Genomic DNA, 14,502 nt, shown 5'->3' with positions numbered 1-14,502 from the left:
AACACGACCTTCGTCCCACCGTTCTTTTCTCTCTTGCCGCAGGTAATGGAGCACTTTGGCATCTCTATACCTTTTGATCCAATCTAGCGTTTCCCTTTCCGACGCAAACGCACCATCCCCTTCTCCATCGATGAAGCTTTCCTCAAGAACATGGCAAATAGAAGATTGTTCGTGCACCCCTTGACCCAATCTTTGGTACAGGGAAGCTGGCGAGAAAGGTGACAGAGCATGGTCCATATCGGACTGCTTTTGTCGCCACTGTCGTTCCAACGCATGCGTAGAGAGAAGTTGAGCCTGGGTCGTTGATCGCTGGTGCGCTAGTCTAGCCTCGAGTTCGATCAGGCGCGACGCTAGTTCAAGATTCTCAATCAGGGCTCCTTGAAGAGCTTGATGAGAAGCAGCAAGCGAAGGATGAATTGTGCTCGGTGCATGAGTAAGAGCGCTCAGAAGTTGGGGGTTCGTCACAATGTCGGCCAGATCCTGTTTCCTGCAGCTACTATTAGTTGTGGATGAGGCCGTACCTTCACCGGTCGTGTCATACGACTTATCTTGCACCGCTGTTGGGAGCCATTGATCACCTGGGTCTGGAACGGGTTGTGGTCTCGCGAACTCGAGCCCGGCTTGCTGATGCGCAAAAGATCCACGATTGCTGCCCGCCCCTTCAGAATTGATGCCCGAGCCGGCGCCGGGTCGAGGTGAGTTAGAAGTGACGGGCGTGCCGATACGGCTGGTGTCGTGGCTGCCTGGTTTGGGCGGGAGCGATGGAGGTGGAAGAGCGTGCATGGTATGATGGAATATCGACGTATCCGGCTGTGGACGTGAGAGTAGGGGAAGAATCTATGAGATGACCAGAGCTAGATAACCTCGCAACTGGCGGCTGGGTTCCTGCCTTGGCAGGCTTGCAGAAATCAATATGAAGCTCAACTTGGTCAACCGACGTCAGCGCGACTGAGCGATGCTTTGATGTCCGTGCTGTTTACCGGGGTCGTGACCGCGGGGGTGACGGTCACGCCTGATCAATAAGATAGGACAGCTTTACATAAGCATACGTACTCGAATTATCGTTCATCCGAACGTGAACATGAAATTCCACGTGCCAGCAAGTAGACAGATTTTACGTGTCCTACTTCGTACATTAAGCTTTCTTGATGGTAATTCACATGCTCTTCCCGCAACCCAGACTCCCTAGCCCATATGCCCCGCTAATCAAGCGACCGGTTTCTTTCCTTTTCCTTTACCAATGTAGACGTTATATAGCTGCGGCTGTACACGAGCGCTTGTCTTTCTTACGTCTCGCCATCAAGGCCTGACTGACCATAGATCCCGCGACCAGCCCATTTCCCGCAATTTTTTACTGCTTGAACCGGCTGCTTTCTTCTCACCTGCAGCTATTGCAAGCGCCTTGCTGCAGGCTGCAAAAGCCTCCACCAACTCCTTCATTCTATTGGCCTTGATGAGGCATGGAGCAAGGTCTGATTCCTTCTCAGCAATGGTAGCCGCAAGTTCCATACACTCCAAGAAGTTGTCCCTGGTCAAGGTTGTGCCAGCAAAGTGCAGTGTGCTAACGTAGGCAAGAAGAGTCTCAGGCAAATACAGGTCCCGTAGAAGCTCCAAGTCTGGGTCGTCTGAAAACCAAATAAGCTTACGTGGCCAGCAAGGAAGGTAGGCTTTGTCAACTTACCCTGGCCCAAAAGCCAGTTCTTCAGCAGTGGCTGCACGTGATCCTTTGCGGATTTGACTTCGTTGCTCACCTTGGCCCAGAAATCTCTCTTTACAGACGGGTCCCTGGGAATTGTGAGTGATGCGTGACAATACGTGGGCAGGAAACCATACTCTTTAGAAAGCTCCGCAAGCGATGCGATAGTCTCCATCGTGTCCAAAGCCTTGACAAGACATTCAAGGTCGCGCAAAGTTCGTGCGTTTGAGGCAAGCTGGCCCGCCGACAATCGGGCTGCATCCGCCGGTCCGATATGGCTAGTCCAGAACTCTATATCCTCGGACAAGGCATCGATCTCATCGTGGTCGGAGGTATCGATCTTCTGTCGCATGATGACACTGAATGGCACGCGGTTCGCGAAGCTCCTTGCGGCATTTAGACGCATATGTTCTGGTCTGGTTAGTCAATCTAATGCATTGATCAAGGCTCGAAACACGTACTGAGGAAATACTTGTAGACCGACACGCCGACCACGAAGACGTCCGGCCAGGCTTCCTCAACAAGCAAGAGCCATTCAACGGAGCGAATGAGGCGATCGTCGGATGGGTCAATAGACTCCGGATCTTCCCCAAAAAAGTCCGCTTTGATAGAGCGTCCATATTTCAGAGATGCCGGTTCGTTCTCCATGATCCGAAATTGACCCTTGTCCAGATTACCATCCGAGGTCTCGTCCTCCAAGTTCTTGAATAAGAGTTCTGGCTGCATTCTGACAAACTTGAGTACATCTAGCCCCGCTTTCCGGATCAGACTGAGCTGGACGAGACGAGAATCGTGGTCAGTGATTGGCAATATGTTCGTGCTCAAGACGTGGAATGACCTGGGTTCAGCAATCCTGGAGCAGTAGAGAGGGATCAGCTCGTCGAAACCCGCTAATCGCAGCAAGCTGACATAAGCTGTGATCGTATTTTCCTGCAGCTCGCGGCGGTCATGGTCGGCGCTGAATGTGGCGGAAGTCGACGGTGTTCCTAGGGAGTCTAATGTCGACAAAATGATGAGGGCATGCACAGCCAGCCGCAGGCGATCGGGGGTACGGATATCGGCAAACTTCTCCTGAGCCACACGGATGTTGCGACAGTTGTCATCGGGCATCAGAACCGATGGCTCTTCCGAATTGGCCTTTTGGGTGACAGCAATGCCTTGCTCGTAGAAATACTGCTCGAGGTCTCTCGAGATGATGGCAGCTTGAAGAGCCTTGGCCGGCTCGAAGGCTTCTTTGCTCGTATGAGGGCTGGTTTCCAAGGATTTTACCAGACGTTGTTCCAGCGTCGTTGCGTCGCCGTGAAACTGAATGGCGTCGAACGCGGCGAACGACGAACGAAGGGAAGCTGATACTTCCGGCGGACAACGACTCAGTACGAAAGTATCAAACTGGGTGCGGAGGAGGGCGTTATAGTGCATGAACAGGAAGTCGTCCCACGTTTGGCATACTTTCTGTACGCTGGGGATGTCTCCTGATAGCACTCCGTAGACGGCTCTCTCGATGTCATCAGAACCACCTTGACGAGCAAGAGCAAAGCACATGCGTCTCCAGAGGGCGAGAGCGGATGGGTCATCCACGAACTTTGACTCGCCGTGCTCAGTCGCAAGAGGCAGCGGGGACATTGAAACTGCCCTCCAAACCTCGGTTCTCTCCAAACACCATTCTCTCATGGCTTGAAGACTGCTGCCCCTCCGAAGCAGCTGGAAGCAGCCAACCCATATCGCTCTCTCGAAAAATTCGTCCTGCGGCTCCAGCTTTCGTTCCTGTCTCGTCACGGCATCAGGATCAAGCTCGGCGACGAGTGGAGCGTTGTCAGAGTTGAGCAGTATGCGCGCAACTTCGGGAAACTCAACGTCCAGGGGACGGGTAGATCCCCTGACGCCCTTTTGCAATTTGATCGCAGATCTCGTGTGAATCCATCCATGGGCAATAATGTCGCCTCTGTCAGCATTCTGCTGCAGCTCCCGAACCAGGTCATCAATGTCAGGCCCGTTTCTTGCGCCTTGTTGCAGCCATTCCAACACGGTTTTCCTCTCGATCGCCAGTGGGTCGTCGAACAAGAATTCGCTCCACAGATCATCGGTTTGCTGAGTCCTCTGCATGATACCAAATGCCTGCTTGCTGTTCGAGCTATTCGAGGGATATCTCAAAGGTATCAGACGACGAAGGAGATCCCAGGTTTGCCTCTCTTGCTCCCAAGCCCGGATATCCTCTAAGCTTGGCGTCGGTTCGGATTCTTCATCCTCGTCGAGATCCATCTCGGTGTCGCCAACCGAGCCTTGACGCGCCTGGTTGCGCAGGTGCGCCAACTTCTCACCCGTGAAGTCATAGTAGGCATTTACAAGCCCGAATATCCGCTCGCGCTTGGCCTCGACTGATCCATGAGGTGAAAGACAATCATCGAGCGCATTTGCGAAGACCTCAAACTCGGGTCCGATCTGCATATCCATGGTCGAATGGTAAAACGTGATGAACTCGTGGTATTTCCGCAAACTCAACGTAGGTTTGACTCGTAGAAACTCGTCGTAAAATTTATGTGGACGGTTCTTCGCGTGGTGGGCGGCACATTGGATGATCGGCTTCCGCTGCAATCCTGTAATATTAAATAATTAGCTACAGAACAAGATTGAGAGAGGGAGTTGAAAATCAAAGCTGGAGATTCAACCCAGCGCGCGCAGAGTCACAGCTACACACCCCTTGCGAGTAGATACTGCCTTTCGGTATCGCTTAGTACAGGCCAAGATGTCGGGTCGGCGCAGCTGAATGTTTGGGTTTGACCGAGCTCCCAAAGCTGGAAAATTTGGCGAAAGCAATCGGTCTTCTTCACTCCGCTCAAGCGCAAATTGTGCTCCTGTAGCCTACCCCCAAAAACTAGGTGTCAGTCTTTAGAGAACTCGGTAGCTCTTCCCGTTGCTGAAAATTGGCGTGGTGAGACGCTGGACCATTTGGAATATCGTGGCTGAGCAAACGCGGACTTGTAGACCTCTAAAAACAACCAGTAGGTATGGACTTGCCTTCGGTAGGCGACAGGGACGGTTGGCTAGCGCGATGGGTTGAGAATGGATTCTGCGCTGGTCTGTGCACGACGTGGTCGCGCTTGTGAAGGCACTGAACGCTACTTGAGAGGCAGACGTTGCATGCCTTACTTTAGAGGCAATACTCCCAAGATACCTTGGGAGCGGTCAGTGTCAACACAGTGCAGGGAGCCTTCGAGCATGCTTTGCATCATGACCGGACGCCAGGGGACGCACTGTACGGACCCGCTCAGCACACCTTTATTTGAATTTCTAACTTCGGGTTTCCGAAACATTTTTTCTCTCTTTTTCATCAATGTCAAGGCCTTCATATTAGAGTCTCGGAGCAAGTACTCAATGCTTGTTCAGGTCCTACGGGTCCTCTTGCGTGCTAATGAACGCCTAGATCAAATTGCCATCTTTCGTAATGTTGCCAGAATTCACCTTTAACTCGGGTTGACGCATAGAAGGAAGAGCGGCACATCCTCCCCCCCTCCCCCTTTCACCCTGACTGTTGATCAATGCCGCACCTCTCAATCTCGTCACGCTTCAATGAGCTTCGCGCTCAATGCTTCGGTTGTGACGTCTCCCGGAGTCTTGCTAACTTCAACTGCAGCAAGTGCGGCTTCGGACAACTAGCTGAAATCGCGCCTTCGCCTTTGGAGCGGTAAAACGCCTCGCAGCATTCATATAAGGCCGTAATGACCGGTTGGCACTTGTCTTCATTGTATCCATTCTTGGCCAAACAGTCTGTCTCCCAAGCACGGATCAGTCTCATCGTACCATGCCACAGCGTGAGCGGCTCAATCAACTGGGGCTAGGTCTGACCTTGTATTGCGCACTTCACCATCAAGAGCACGTTGTCAGTCATATGCCACGTGTGTGCCGGCCAATGCGGATAATCAAAGTGACTCACAGCTCGAGGATGACATGGAGGGTTTGCCTTTAAGTCCTCTTTCAAGCCCTGCTACGAACGGTCAGTCAGTAGGGAAAATGTGAGGATCTGGAAGTCCGCTGACCATTATGGCGGTCTCCTCTGACGAGCGACACGAATTTGCGCGTACAGTGGAATAGCCGAGGCCTTGAAAATCTTGTAGACAGTTTGATAAGACGATTTGTGCGCCGACGAGATCGATTTGGTCCTATGGAAGTCAGGAACCTGACGTCAAGAAGACATATTCGGCCGCGGCCTCGGTGTCGATCTGCTTGCTTACTAAGGAAATGATGAACCAACATGAGCCGCAACTTCCTGATTTCCTACCGGCACCCTCAACCCTGCCTCCAAATTTCCAGGTTTTTCCAGCCTATGTTGAGCTCAGGAATACTTAATTCCCAGAAAGCAGTGCTTACGTACCTAAGTATCTGTCTTGTCTGCTTTGGTAGCAGATTAAGACCCCACCCCACTTAACTGATCACCCCCTATAACCGATTAGCCGAAAACAGGCAATTTCAGGCTCACAACTTCGAACGTTAATATCTTCTGATTTATTATAACTACTATAAAAAGCCTTTAAAACGAAATTCAAAACACTAACTAGTAAATTAAGCTATTTAGTCTTCTTCTAATATTAAGTAATTAATATATAGTATTACTAAACGTACTACTTCATACTTTATAGCTTCTATAGCTTTCTACTTAGCTTCTATAATTTATAGTATTATTATAAACCTCTTATTAAGTTTTAGCTTAACTTTAGTATACTATAATAGCTTATATTAATTAATAAATACTTAAAGATAAGCTACCTCTTATTATAATATTAAGATCTTTATATTATTATTATTAATTATTTTATTAGCCTTAGTGAAAACTAATATATATATTATATAATCCTACTCCTCTCTATATTAATAGCCCTCTTATATTAACTTATACCTTTAGAGGTTTACTAACTTAATAGAAGTAATAATAATAAACTATAATAATATTTTAAGTACTTTAAATAACTAAGGATTTTATAGAAGTACTTTAAGTATATTTATAAATACTAAGATTATTAAGAATAAGCTTATTAATAGCTAAGTAATATTAATAAGCTATAACTTAGTAGCTAGCTACCTAGTATAGATATTTCTAGTTATAAATATATTATTATAAACCTAAAAGTAGTAATATAGAAAATTCTATTTCTTAATAAGTATAAAATTAAATAAGAGTTTATAATTATATATAGCTCTATAGAAAGCTTTCTTAAAAAGTAAGAAGATTAATATATTAAGTAGCTAGGTAATATAAGAGCTATAAATAGGTAGATAAACTAAATAAATCTACTTATAGTAATATAACTATATAAAGTTATTAGATATATAACTCCTATAGCTATTAATAACTAATAACTACTCAGATTATAGATACTTAACCTCTACTACTATATATAAGATAAAAACCTTCTTTAGTTACTTAAGACTTATAGTATTAAATATCTACTTATTAATTAATATAATAAATTACTAAGAAGTAAAATTAAATATCTCTAAAAGGAATTATTACTACTAAACGTTCTAACTAATAAAGATTATTAGTAATAGCGTAGTTTAGCTAATAGCTAAAATATACTTAAGTATAGTTATCTATATATAGTTTTTTAAGGCTTAAATATATATAGTTTATCTCTAAGGTTTATTTAATACTAAATAGTCTCTATTTAATCCCTCTATTAAACTAATCTTATCTATATTCTAATATAAGGATAGAGAGATATCTTTTACTTCTAATAGATTAAATATCTTAAATAGATCTTTAATTATAATAGTATTAATATCCTTTATACATTTAAAGTTAATAGCTCTTATTTTTAGTATCTTAATAATAAAGTTTTAATATAAGAAGCTTTTTATTTACTTCTTATTAAAGGAGTATATATTACTACTAATATAAATAATATAACTTACTAGCTTATTAACTTATTTATAAATAGGAGTAATACTAAGAGAGCTTTATATAATAACCTATAATACTAGAGATACTTCCTAAGTAAGTATAAAGTATTAGTATAAAGCTTTAGCCTCTTTATATATTCCCCTACTTCTAAAATAGCTATAAAGTATTATATATAGGATACTTTAGTTATAAGAGGTTTATTAGATACCTATACTACCTAATATAGCTTCCTTAGTACTTTTAATATACTCCTTAGTATAACTTAATATACTAAATTAACTAGTATTTTTAAAAGAATTAATTTATAGTGTTATAGTGTAGTTAACGCGGTGGGCGTAAAAGACGTAGTAGTGTTATTGTTAGCAAACGCGTCGTTTTCGGCTAATCGGTTATGGGGGGTGATCGGTTAAGTGGGGTGGGGTCTTAAGGCGTGTGCCTACCTTTCCTCCAAGGCTCCAGCACCACGCCGGGGAACACAAGCGCGGGGGAGCCTCACAAAACCTTGCCGGCAGCCTGTCCAATCAAGAGGCCTGCGTCCCACCTCCTTCTCCCAAGGTGCCTGCCTGCCTGCCTGCCTACCTGCCACTTACGCAGTACCTAAGGTAGGTGCCGCAGGTATTTTACCCTTCCGTTGCCTGTATACCTTACCTTGAGGTACCTACCTATCTTACTTAGCACAGTCCGTCTCCACATCCCTCTTTCTCGCTCGGCGATAGCTCAGACGTGCTTGCCTTCTTCAACGTGCTTCGCGTCAACGTTTCCTACCACCTCCGTACGACACAAGCGCCGGCCTTCCACACTGTGGTAAACACACTTCACAGGCCTCGACAGTGAGCTCTCGACATACGCAATTGTCTCATCCGCGTCTTTCGCAAGCGTATGTGCAAAATCCGCGATTATTCACGACATCCCCCAGATCCTCAGACCCAGCTGGCTAACTTCTGCGCGACTACGCTTGACAGACACACCATGTCTGGCGAACACGAGAACGGCTCCCCCGCCGCTGGCGGTCAAGATGCACCCCCCGCCGTCGAGCACCTGAACATCAAGGTCACAGACAACAACAACGAAGTCTTCTTCAAGATCAAGCGGTCGACCAAGCTGGAGAAGCTGATGACTGCTTTTTGCGAGAGGCAGGGCAAGGCGATCAGCTCTGTTCGTTTCTTGTTTGAGGGCCAGCGAGTGCAACCCACGGACACTCCGGACACGGTAAGTGCTGAGCAGCACAATCAGAAACACTGCGAGTTGAGCGAGGCATCGATGCTGACCAAGCTGGCCAACAGCTTGAGATGGCAGATGGCGATACTCTTGAAGTTCACCAGGAACAGGTCGGTGGATCCAACTAGATGGTGGATCGCGAGGAGTAACGGCGTATCTATTGGTGGAGTGCAACGGGTTTCCTTTGCGAAGCGGCTGGGGACTCTCAATAGTGGGCAAGGAGTTCAGCAGAAGGATGGTCTGGCTCGCACGTACACAGAGTCCATATCAAGACAGTCCATGATGATTATGACATTCACGCAAACGTTCATTCCATCCTCGTGTTTATCGATGCTTACAAAACGCCTCGCCCAAAGTCATGCATGCCTAAAACGAACAAAAAACACGGTGCCGAATCTTTACTCCATCGCTACCCCTACCGTTAAATCCTCAACTCCCAAAGTCCATGTCGAAAAAGTCCCGTCGTGATTCATTACGCCTTGAGTTCCATCATGCGACATCGCGTGCAAAGCACAATCGTCTTTTCTCCGTCGTCCTTCGGAAAGATTTGGCCATCATCAAAGCCTCCATTGCACGCAGCGCAGCGGAAGCATTCGTCATGCCACTCACCCCCTAGGGCCCTGATGTATTGCCCGATGACGGCGCATCTGCACTTCTTGCACTTGGGTGCCCTTCGTTCTGTTCGCTTGGTCTGGCAGTTGATGCACCAAGCGTATCCGTCCTTCTCAATATGTGTCATGCCTTTTTCGAAGGGGTCCCCGCACTCGGCACAGAAGAAATGGCCGTAGTGCCAATGTTCACCGAGTGCGACCACGTGCTCGCCGAGGATAGGCGTTTTGCAGTGCTTGCATCTTGGAGCAAAAAGCTCATGCCAATCCAGATGGCAATAGAATCGCAGTCGTTCATCGCCGTCTTCGGCCACAGTTTCGCCCGGTGCCTCGTCCAACACCTCGCCGTTCTCCCGGCGCCTGATCCTGTCCAACCGGTTCTGACGATGTGCCTCTGGCTCGGGGCTGATCTCTAGAGCTTCGAGACCAGTACCGCAGGCAAAACAGCTGAAACATTGGGGATGAAAGCGTTCTGTCAGCCCAGCCAGGGAGACGAACCTACCCTCGATAGGAAATCCACACTCGTGGCATAGAGTAGTCGAGCGATGCCCAGTGCCGGGTGCTGGTGACCAGTGACGTTGTGGGCGTTGAAAAGGTCGTCCTCTACCTGGGACGGCTTTGGGGTCGGGCAGGGGCCGTGGTGCTCCTGCTGCGTTGTCGTCGTCGGGAGTCACAATAACAGGTATACTTGTGTTCGTTGCAGCCGGCTCGTCAACGCCGGCGATACTTATTGACGGCATGGCCGGGACCCGGCGTGTCCCGTCCGTCGAGAAATCCTCCGGCGCCACCACGATAGAAGGAATTTCCACCGGCTGGTCCTTTTGGCTGGAAGCTCCTGTGTCGGAGGTGCCGAAAGCCGATCCTGGCCTTGCATCAGTTTTCTCGTCCGGAGCTTTCCAGTTCGAGTCGAAGCTTACAATCGGCCGTCCAGGTCGATCACTGACGGCCGTGGGCGTTGGCAGCTTCGCGCTGCGATCTTTCAGCTTCATACTTGTAGCTCCCCTGATATCGTCGCCGCGGATCTCCATCCCGTTCTTCTTCGGCACGGTTCCATCCGCTGCAGGCTTTGGGAAGGACGTGTTCGTCGTGTACTGTGGGTTCCGCGATTGGGAAGGCGGGTTGCGGTGGATCTCAACTTTGCACCTGGGCTTCCACGGCGCCACACGGTCAGCTGGCGGCCCAGCCGCGAAGCGCACCTGGCTTTGAGGGTTCTTTGGCTTGTCAACGAGAGGAAGATCCGGCACAGCCTCCGATTTGGGCTTGGGTGCTCCTCGGCGGTTGTTGACTTCAGGCTCCTCCCAGATCTGATCCCCTGAGAAGGGCTTTTCTACCTCGCCGCTGATGTTGCGTTTCATGCTGCTGCGGCGGCGGCTGACGGACGCAACCCCAGAGTTGGAATACATGGCACCAGATGGACCAGATATTTCACAGTCCAAGGAGGGGCGTTCCGGGCTTTTCTCCTCTCTTCCAAAGCTATCACGCGACAGTGACAAAGAAGGACGTCCGTCGCTTTCAGTGGAACTGCCTGAAAACGACCGTGTAGTGTCTCTAGCCAGCCCAGAAGGCCCAATCTCATTGCCGTATTTTCCCACACTAGCAGTGCGCGCGTGGGCATAGCTGTTCTTCCTCAGGTGAGGCTTGTATCGATATGGTGCATTGGGATCGGGAGGGGCAACCCCATTCCGATGCTGCCAGACCAATTCTGAGGCCTCGTCAAGAGCAGCATTATAGATTCTCGTATCATCGTCCTGGGTACTAGTGGCATCACCTTGGACATTGGAAACGCAGGCTCCGTCGTCATTGTCGTCCTTGATGCGCATATCGTCCATAGCCTGACGAAGGGATACTGCTTCTTCCTTTTCCATCCATCTTTGCCCCCTTTCCATATACGTGTCGGTGGGTACAACCTCGGAAGGCTTCAAAGGTGTCGCAGAACGGGGAGGGTAGTAATCGCGGCCGGAGATGCTGGACATGGAGTAGCGGGAAGAAAAGCTGGCATTGGCCGGGGGAGGGCTTGGTCGGGCGGAGATGTCGACAGAGCTGGGGATCGACACAGCAGGACTTCCAGAACGGGAAAGAGGTTCAGAGGTGTTCGGCTGGTCGTGAGAGGGACGTTTGGACCTGGCTGTCGACGATGGAGGCTGTGGTCTCGCGCCACCAGGGCGAGCGACACGGTTCGTTCTGAGATTGGCGAGGTATGCAGCTAGAAAGTCGGGACGTTAGCAATAGATGGGAAGTGGAATTCTACTGCGTAGAATTGTTCCTCACCGAACTGCTCGTTGTTCATGTACGTTGGAGACGGAGGCGTCACTTTCCTCGTCCTCTCCGCACTTCTCCGTCGGTGCATGATGGAATTGATGTACGGCGGGCACCGAAATTGCTCACACACAGAGACAGATGTTGAGCCGGCGGGCAGATTGTGAGTGCGGAGATGGAAAAAGGTGTCCAGTGACAGTGCGGGGGAGGGCACGCAATGAAAAGGGTTTGGTGTTGCTGCAAGACTTTTCTATGAAGGTAGAGATGCTGGCTAAAGCTGTGAGGCATAGGCTTAGGCATACGAAGGGAAACCGGTGGCGTCCTTGCCTTTCCCAGCGTGAAACTGAGGTGTTGAAGATATATCTAGGCCATGTGGTCAGCGCTGGTTGGTTGTCCCGGCAACAAGGACTCCCGAGTTTGTGGGTTCATGGACCATACCTACCTACCACGCAGTAAACGCTCTTGACCTTGGAGTTGTCTGTCTTAGGTAAGGTGAGGGAGGGGTTCTTCACCGTGCTTCTTTGAAAAAGCCGACCGCCCTTTCCTTCGATTCCGGGGCCCAGGCCTGGTACTTGTACAATGTCACCTTCCCTCAGCACGCGGGGAACAGCAAGGTTCCACGGTTCTTGGACTTGAAAGCACTGGGTAAAGGTAGGTGTACATTGACGTCCGTATGCGTACTGCGTACTGCGTAGTAGCTTGAAGATAGAATATGCGGTCAAATACGCAGTAGTGCCCTATGGAATTGAGTGGCTGGAACATTCCCTGTGCTCCTGTCCAATGATGCCATGCAATGGTGGCGGTTCAAGCCCGTCGTCCCGCCAGGTTCCTGCAGGAAGTGTGTTTACCAGCGTCACACGTCTGACACGACAACCAGACAGTCTTGGTTTGCTGGCAACAATGCAAGGGCTGCTTACAGGTCTACAGCTTTGCGAAGCTGTTTTTGTCCTAGGGCGACAGGTCGAGGTGACTCATTCGAGAAGTAAACACGCGGAGGGGGGAAAAAACAATGATGCATGAGGCTTCAGGTTCCTTGTGGATTCCCGCATGAACACCACCCTTTCCAATAATCTTCGCCCATGATTATACCAAGCAAGCTTCCTGGGTCTGCGTGCGCAACGTTCCACCATAACTGCGCAGGTTGATTTGGGCTTTAGGATTTATTTTATGCCGTCGCTAATACTACAAAGTATGGAGCTGTATTGCTGCGTCGAATGCTTATGTCCAACTACCCAACGAAGATTGCAATCAGCGAAAGACAGCTTGTCACCACCTTAGCTCGCCGGGGCGCGCATCTCCATCTTTATCTTGGCTATCTTTTCCTGACGCTTGTTTCCGCGCCAGGCCGCCCTTGCTGTCCGGCATTTGATCGTTGCCGAAGCCTAGGTTCTTGAAGTCGTCTTTGGCCATAAGATTCCTGCGGAGCCACCGACACAGTCAACATGGTTGTTTACGACCTTATGGACATGACAAATCCATGTCGATATCTTACCTATCCATACGACAAGCCAGATAAGACTTGGCAAGATCGCGACACTGAGCGTCATTGACGCCGCGGACTTTCTTGATGCACTCTAGGTAGTTTGAAATGACATGCTTGCATTCACCTGATGGGCGTCAGGATAGTACCGCATAGCAACGTATGAGTTCCGGCTAGAGAGCACTGTGATTGACCGCGACACAGTCTGACTTGACTTACCATCGTGGTCCAGAGGGAAACTGCCACGCTGAGGACTGTGAACAACATCCACGGTCAGTTAAGTGAGTTACCAACTGAAAGCAAAAGGAACCAGAACGCAGATGTCTGCACGCACGGGATTGGTTTGGCATTTGCCTGGCGGGCCCCAGGGCCACCGAGTTGACTCATGGTCTCTGCTTCCTTCTGGTGTTCCTTCTTTTTTGGGCACCGAGTTGTTGGTTATCGCTGTTTTGCTTGCCGAGGTTGTGAAGATGTTGGAAGATCTTTGGACTGGAGCCGTTTTAAGCCTGACTTGACAGACGCAAAAACGCGCCACGCCACCTGCTTACACGAAACAACTGGGAGCACTAGGTCTGCACAAAAGATACACTGGACATCATGTAAGGCGATTTGTTGGGTTGAATCCTTTACAAAGCAATGACATCGTAGGCACATGGAACCTCAGATCGATCGGCTTCCTTCCATTCCATCCTCCATTGTGTGCTTCGGTCGGGAATATCTGCATTGCCGACGCTGCGACCTAGGGGTGGCCCCGGGTTTGCAGGTCCTGGAGGCGTCCGATCAAGAACTCAGATCCCTTAGAGGATAAAGCTGAGCTAAGCACCGAGTAAATGTATGGATACCTCAGGAACCATAGGGAGCAAAGGCACTAGGCACCTGAGGCTCATCGCTTGCGCATCCAGTGAAAATGCTGTCATTCTTCACCCTCAACGTGAGCTACCTGAACAGAGCAGGGTACGTACCGTGGACTGGGCAGTCTGTGTAGTGGGCGTGGACCTCTGCAACCCCTAAGCCCCCAAGGTATCCATAGCCAGCAAACACCAGCATTACGGCCCTTGCACCAACTTTCTCTGAGAAGGCGGCCTGTGGACCGCGCATGAATTCTTGAAATTGGACGACGCGAGCAACATCGGCTCTATCATATCGAACGAGTCCTCCCCGATTCATCCAGTCCCAAGGGTTACCGTGCTGCTCCCTGAGCTTCCTTTTCTTTTTTCTTCTTCTTCGCTCTCTGTTTCTGGGATCCATCGACAGTCGGAGGCAATCGACGCATTCAGTCTTCGACCAGAAGACGCTTGCTCCCTTCGTCTGCGTTGCGTTGCGTTGCGTTGCGTTGTGTGTTTTGGTG

General features: G+C 49.3%; 4 protein-coding genes across 4 annotated transcripts; 1 reads left to right on the top strand and 3 right to left on the bottom strand.

Moving 5' to 3' along the window:
• Window positions 1-1,299: 1,299 nt before the first annotated feature.
• Window positions 1,300-4,147, bottom strand: NUP84 (Nucleoporin NUP84; the record flags this gene model as incomplete). Its single annotated transcript, XM_036632992.1, has 4 exons — window positions 1,300-1,625; window positions 1,682-1,785; window positions 1,834-2,107; window positions 2,158-4,147. The coding sequence occupies 4 exons, from the start codon at window positions 4,145-4,147 to the stop codon at window positions 1,300-1,302; spliced, it is 2,694 nt and encodes an 897-aa protein (XP_036502124.1).
• Window positions 4,148-8,561: 4,414 nt separating this feature from the next.
• pmt3 (Ubiquitin-like protein pmt3/smt3) lies at window positions 8,562-8,938 on the top strand (the record flags this gene model as incomplete). Its single annotated transcript, XM_036632991.1, has 2 exons — window positions 8,562-8,801; window positions 8,876-8,938. The coding sequence occupies 2 exons, from the start codon at window positions 8,562-8,564 to the stop codon at window positions 8,936-8,938; spliced, it is 303 nt and encodes a 100-aa protein (XP_036501375.1).
• A 344-nt stretch (window positions 8,939-9,282) lies between these two features.
• On the bottom strand, window positions 9,283-11,765 carry CGCS363_v001141 (LIM domain-containing protein; the record flags this gene model as incomplete). Its single annotated transcript, XM_036632990.1, has 2 exons — window positions 9,283-11,621; window positions 11,687-11,765. 2 exons carry the CDS (start codon window positions 11,763-11,765, stop codon window positions 9,283-9,285), a joined length of 2,418 nt encoding a protein of 805 aa, XP_036502123.1.
• Window positions 11,766-12,940: 1,175 nt separating this feature from the next.
• COX19 (Cytochrome c oxidase assembly protein COX19) lies at window positions 12,941-13,541 on the bottom strand (the record flags this gene model as incomplete). The annotated part of the gene is made up of 4 exons (XM_036632989.1): window positions 12,941-13,091; window positions 13,167-13,281; window positions 13,374-13,408; window positions 13,489-13,541. The coding sequence occupies 4 exons, from the start codon at window positions 13,539-13,541 to the stop codon at window positions 12,941-12,943; spliced, it is 354 nt and encodes a 117-aa protein (XP_036502122.1).
• Between the last annotated feature and the right edge of the window lie 961 nt (window positions 13,542-14,502).

This window comes from Colletotrichum siamense, assembly GCF_013390195.1.
Source record: "Colletotrichum siamense strain Cg363 chromosome Unknown KSG_Cg363_contig01, whole genome shotgun sequence".
Classification (NCBI taxonomy): domain Eukaryota; kingdom Fungi; phylum Ascomycota; class Sordariomycetes; order Glomerellales; family Glomerellaceae; genus Colletotrichum; species Colletotrichum siamense.
The sequence above is the reverse complement of the archived record's forward strand: the minus strand, read 5'-3'. Positions and strand labels throughout refer to the sequence as shown.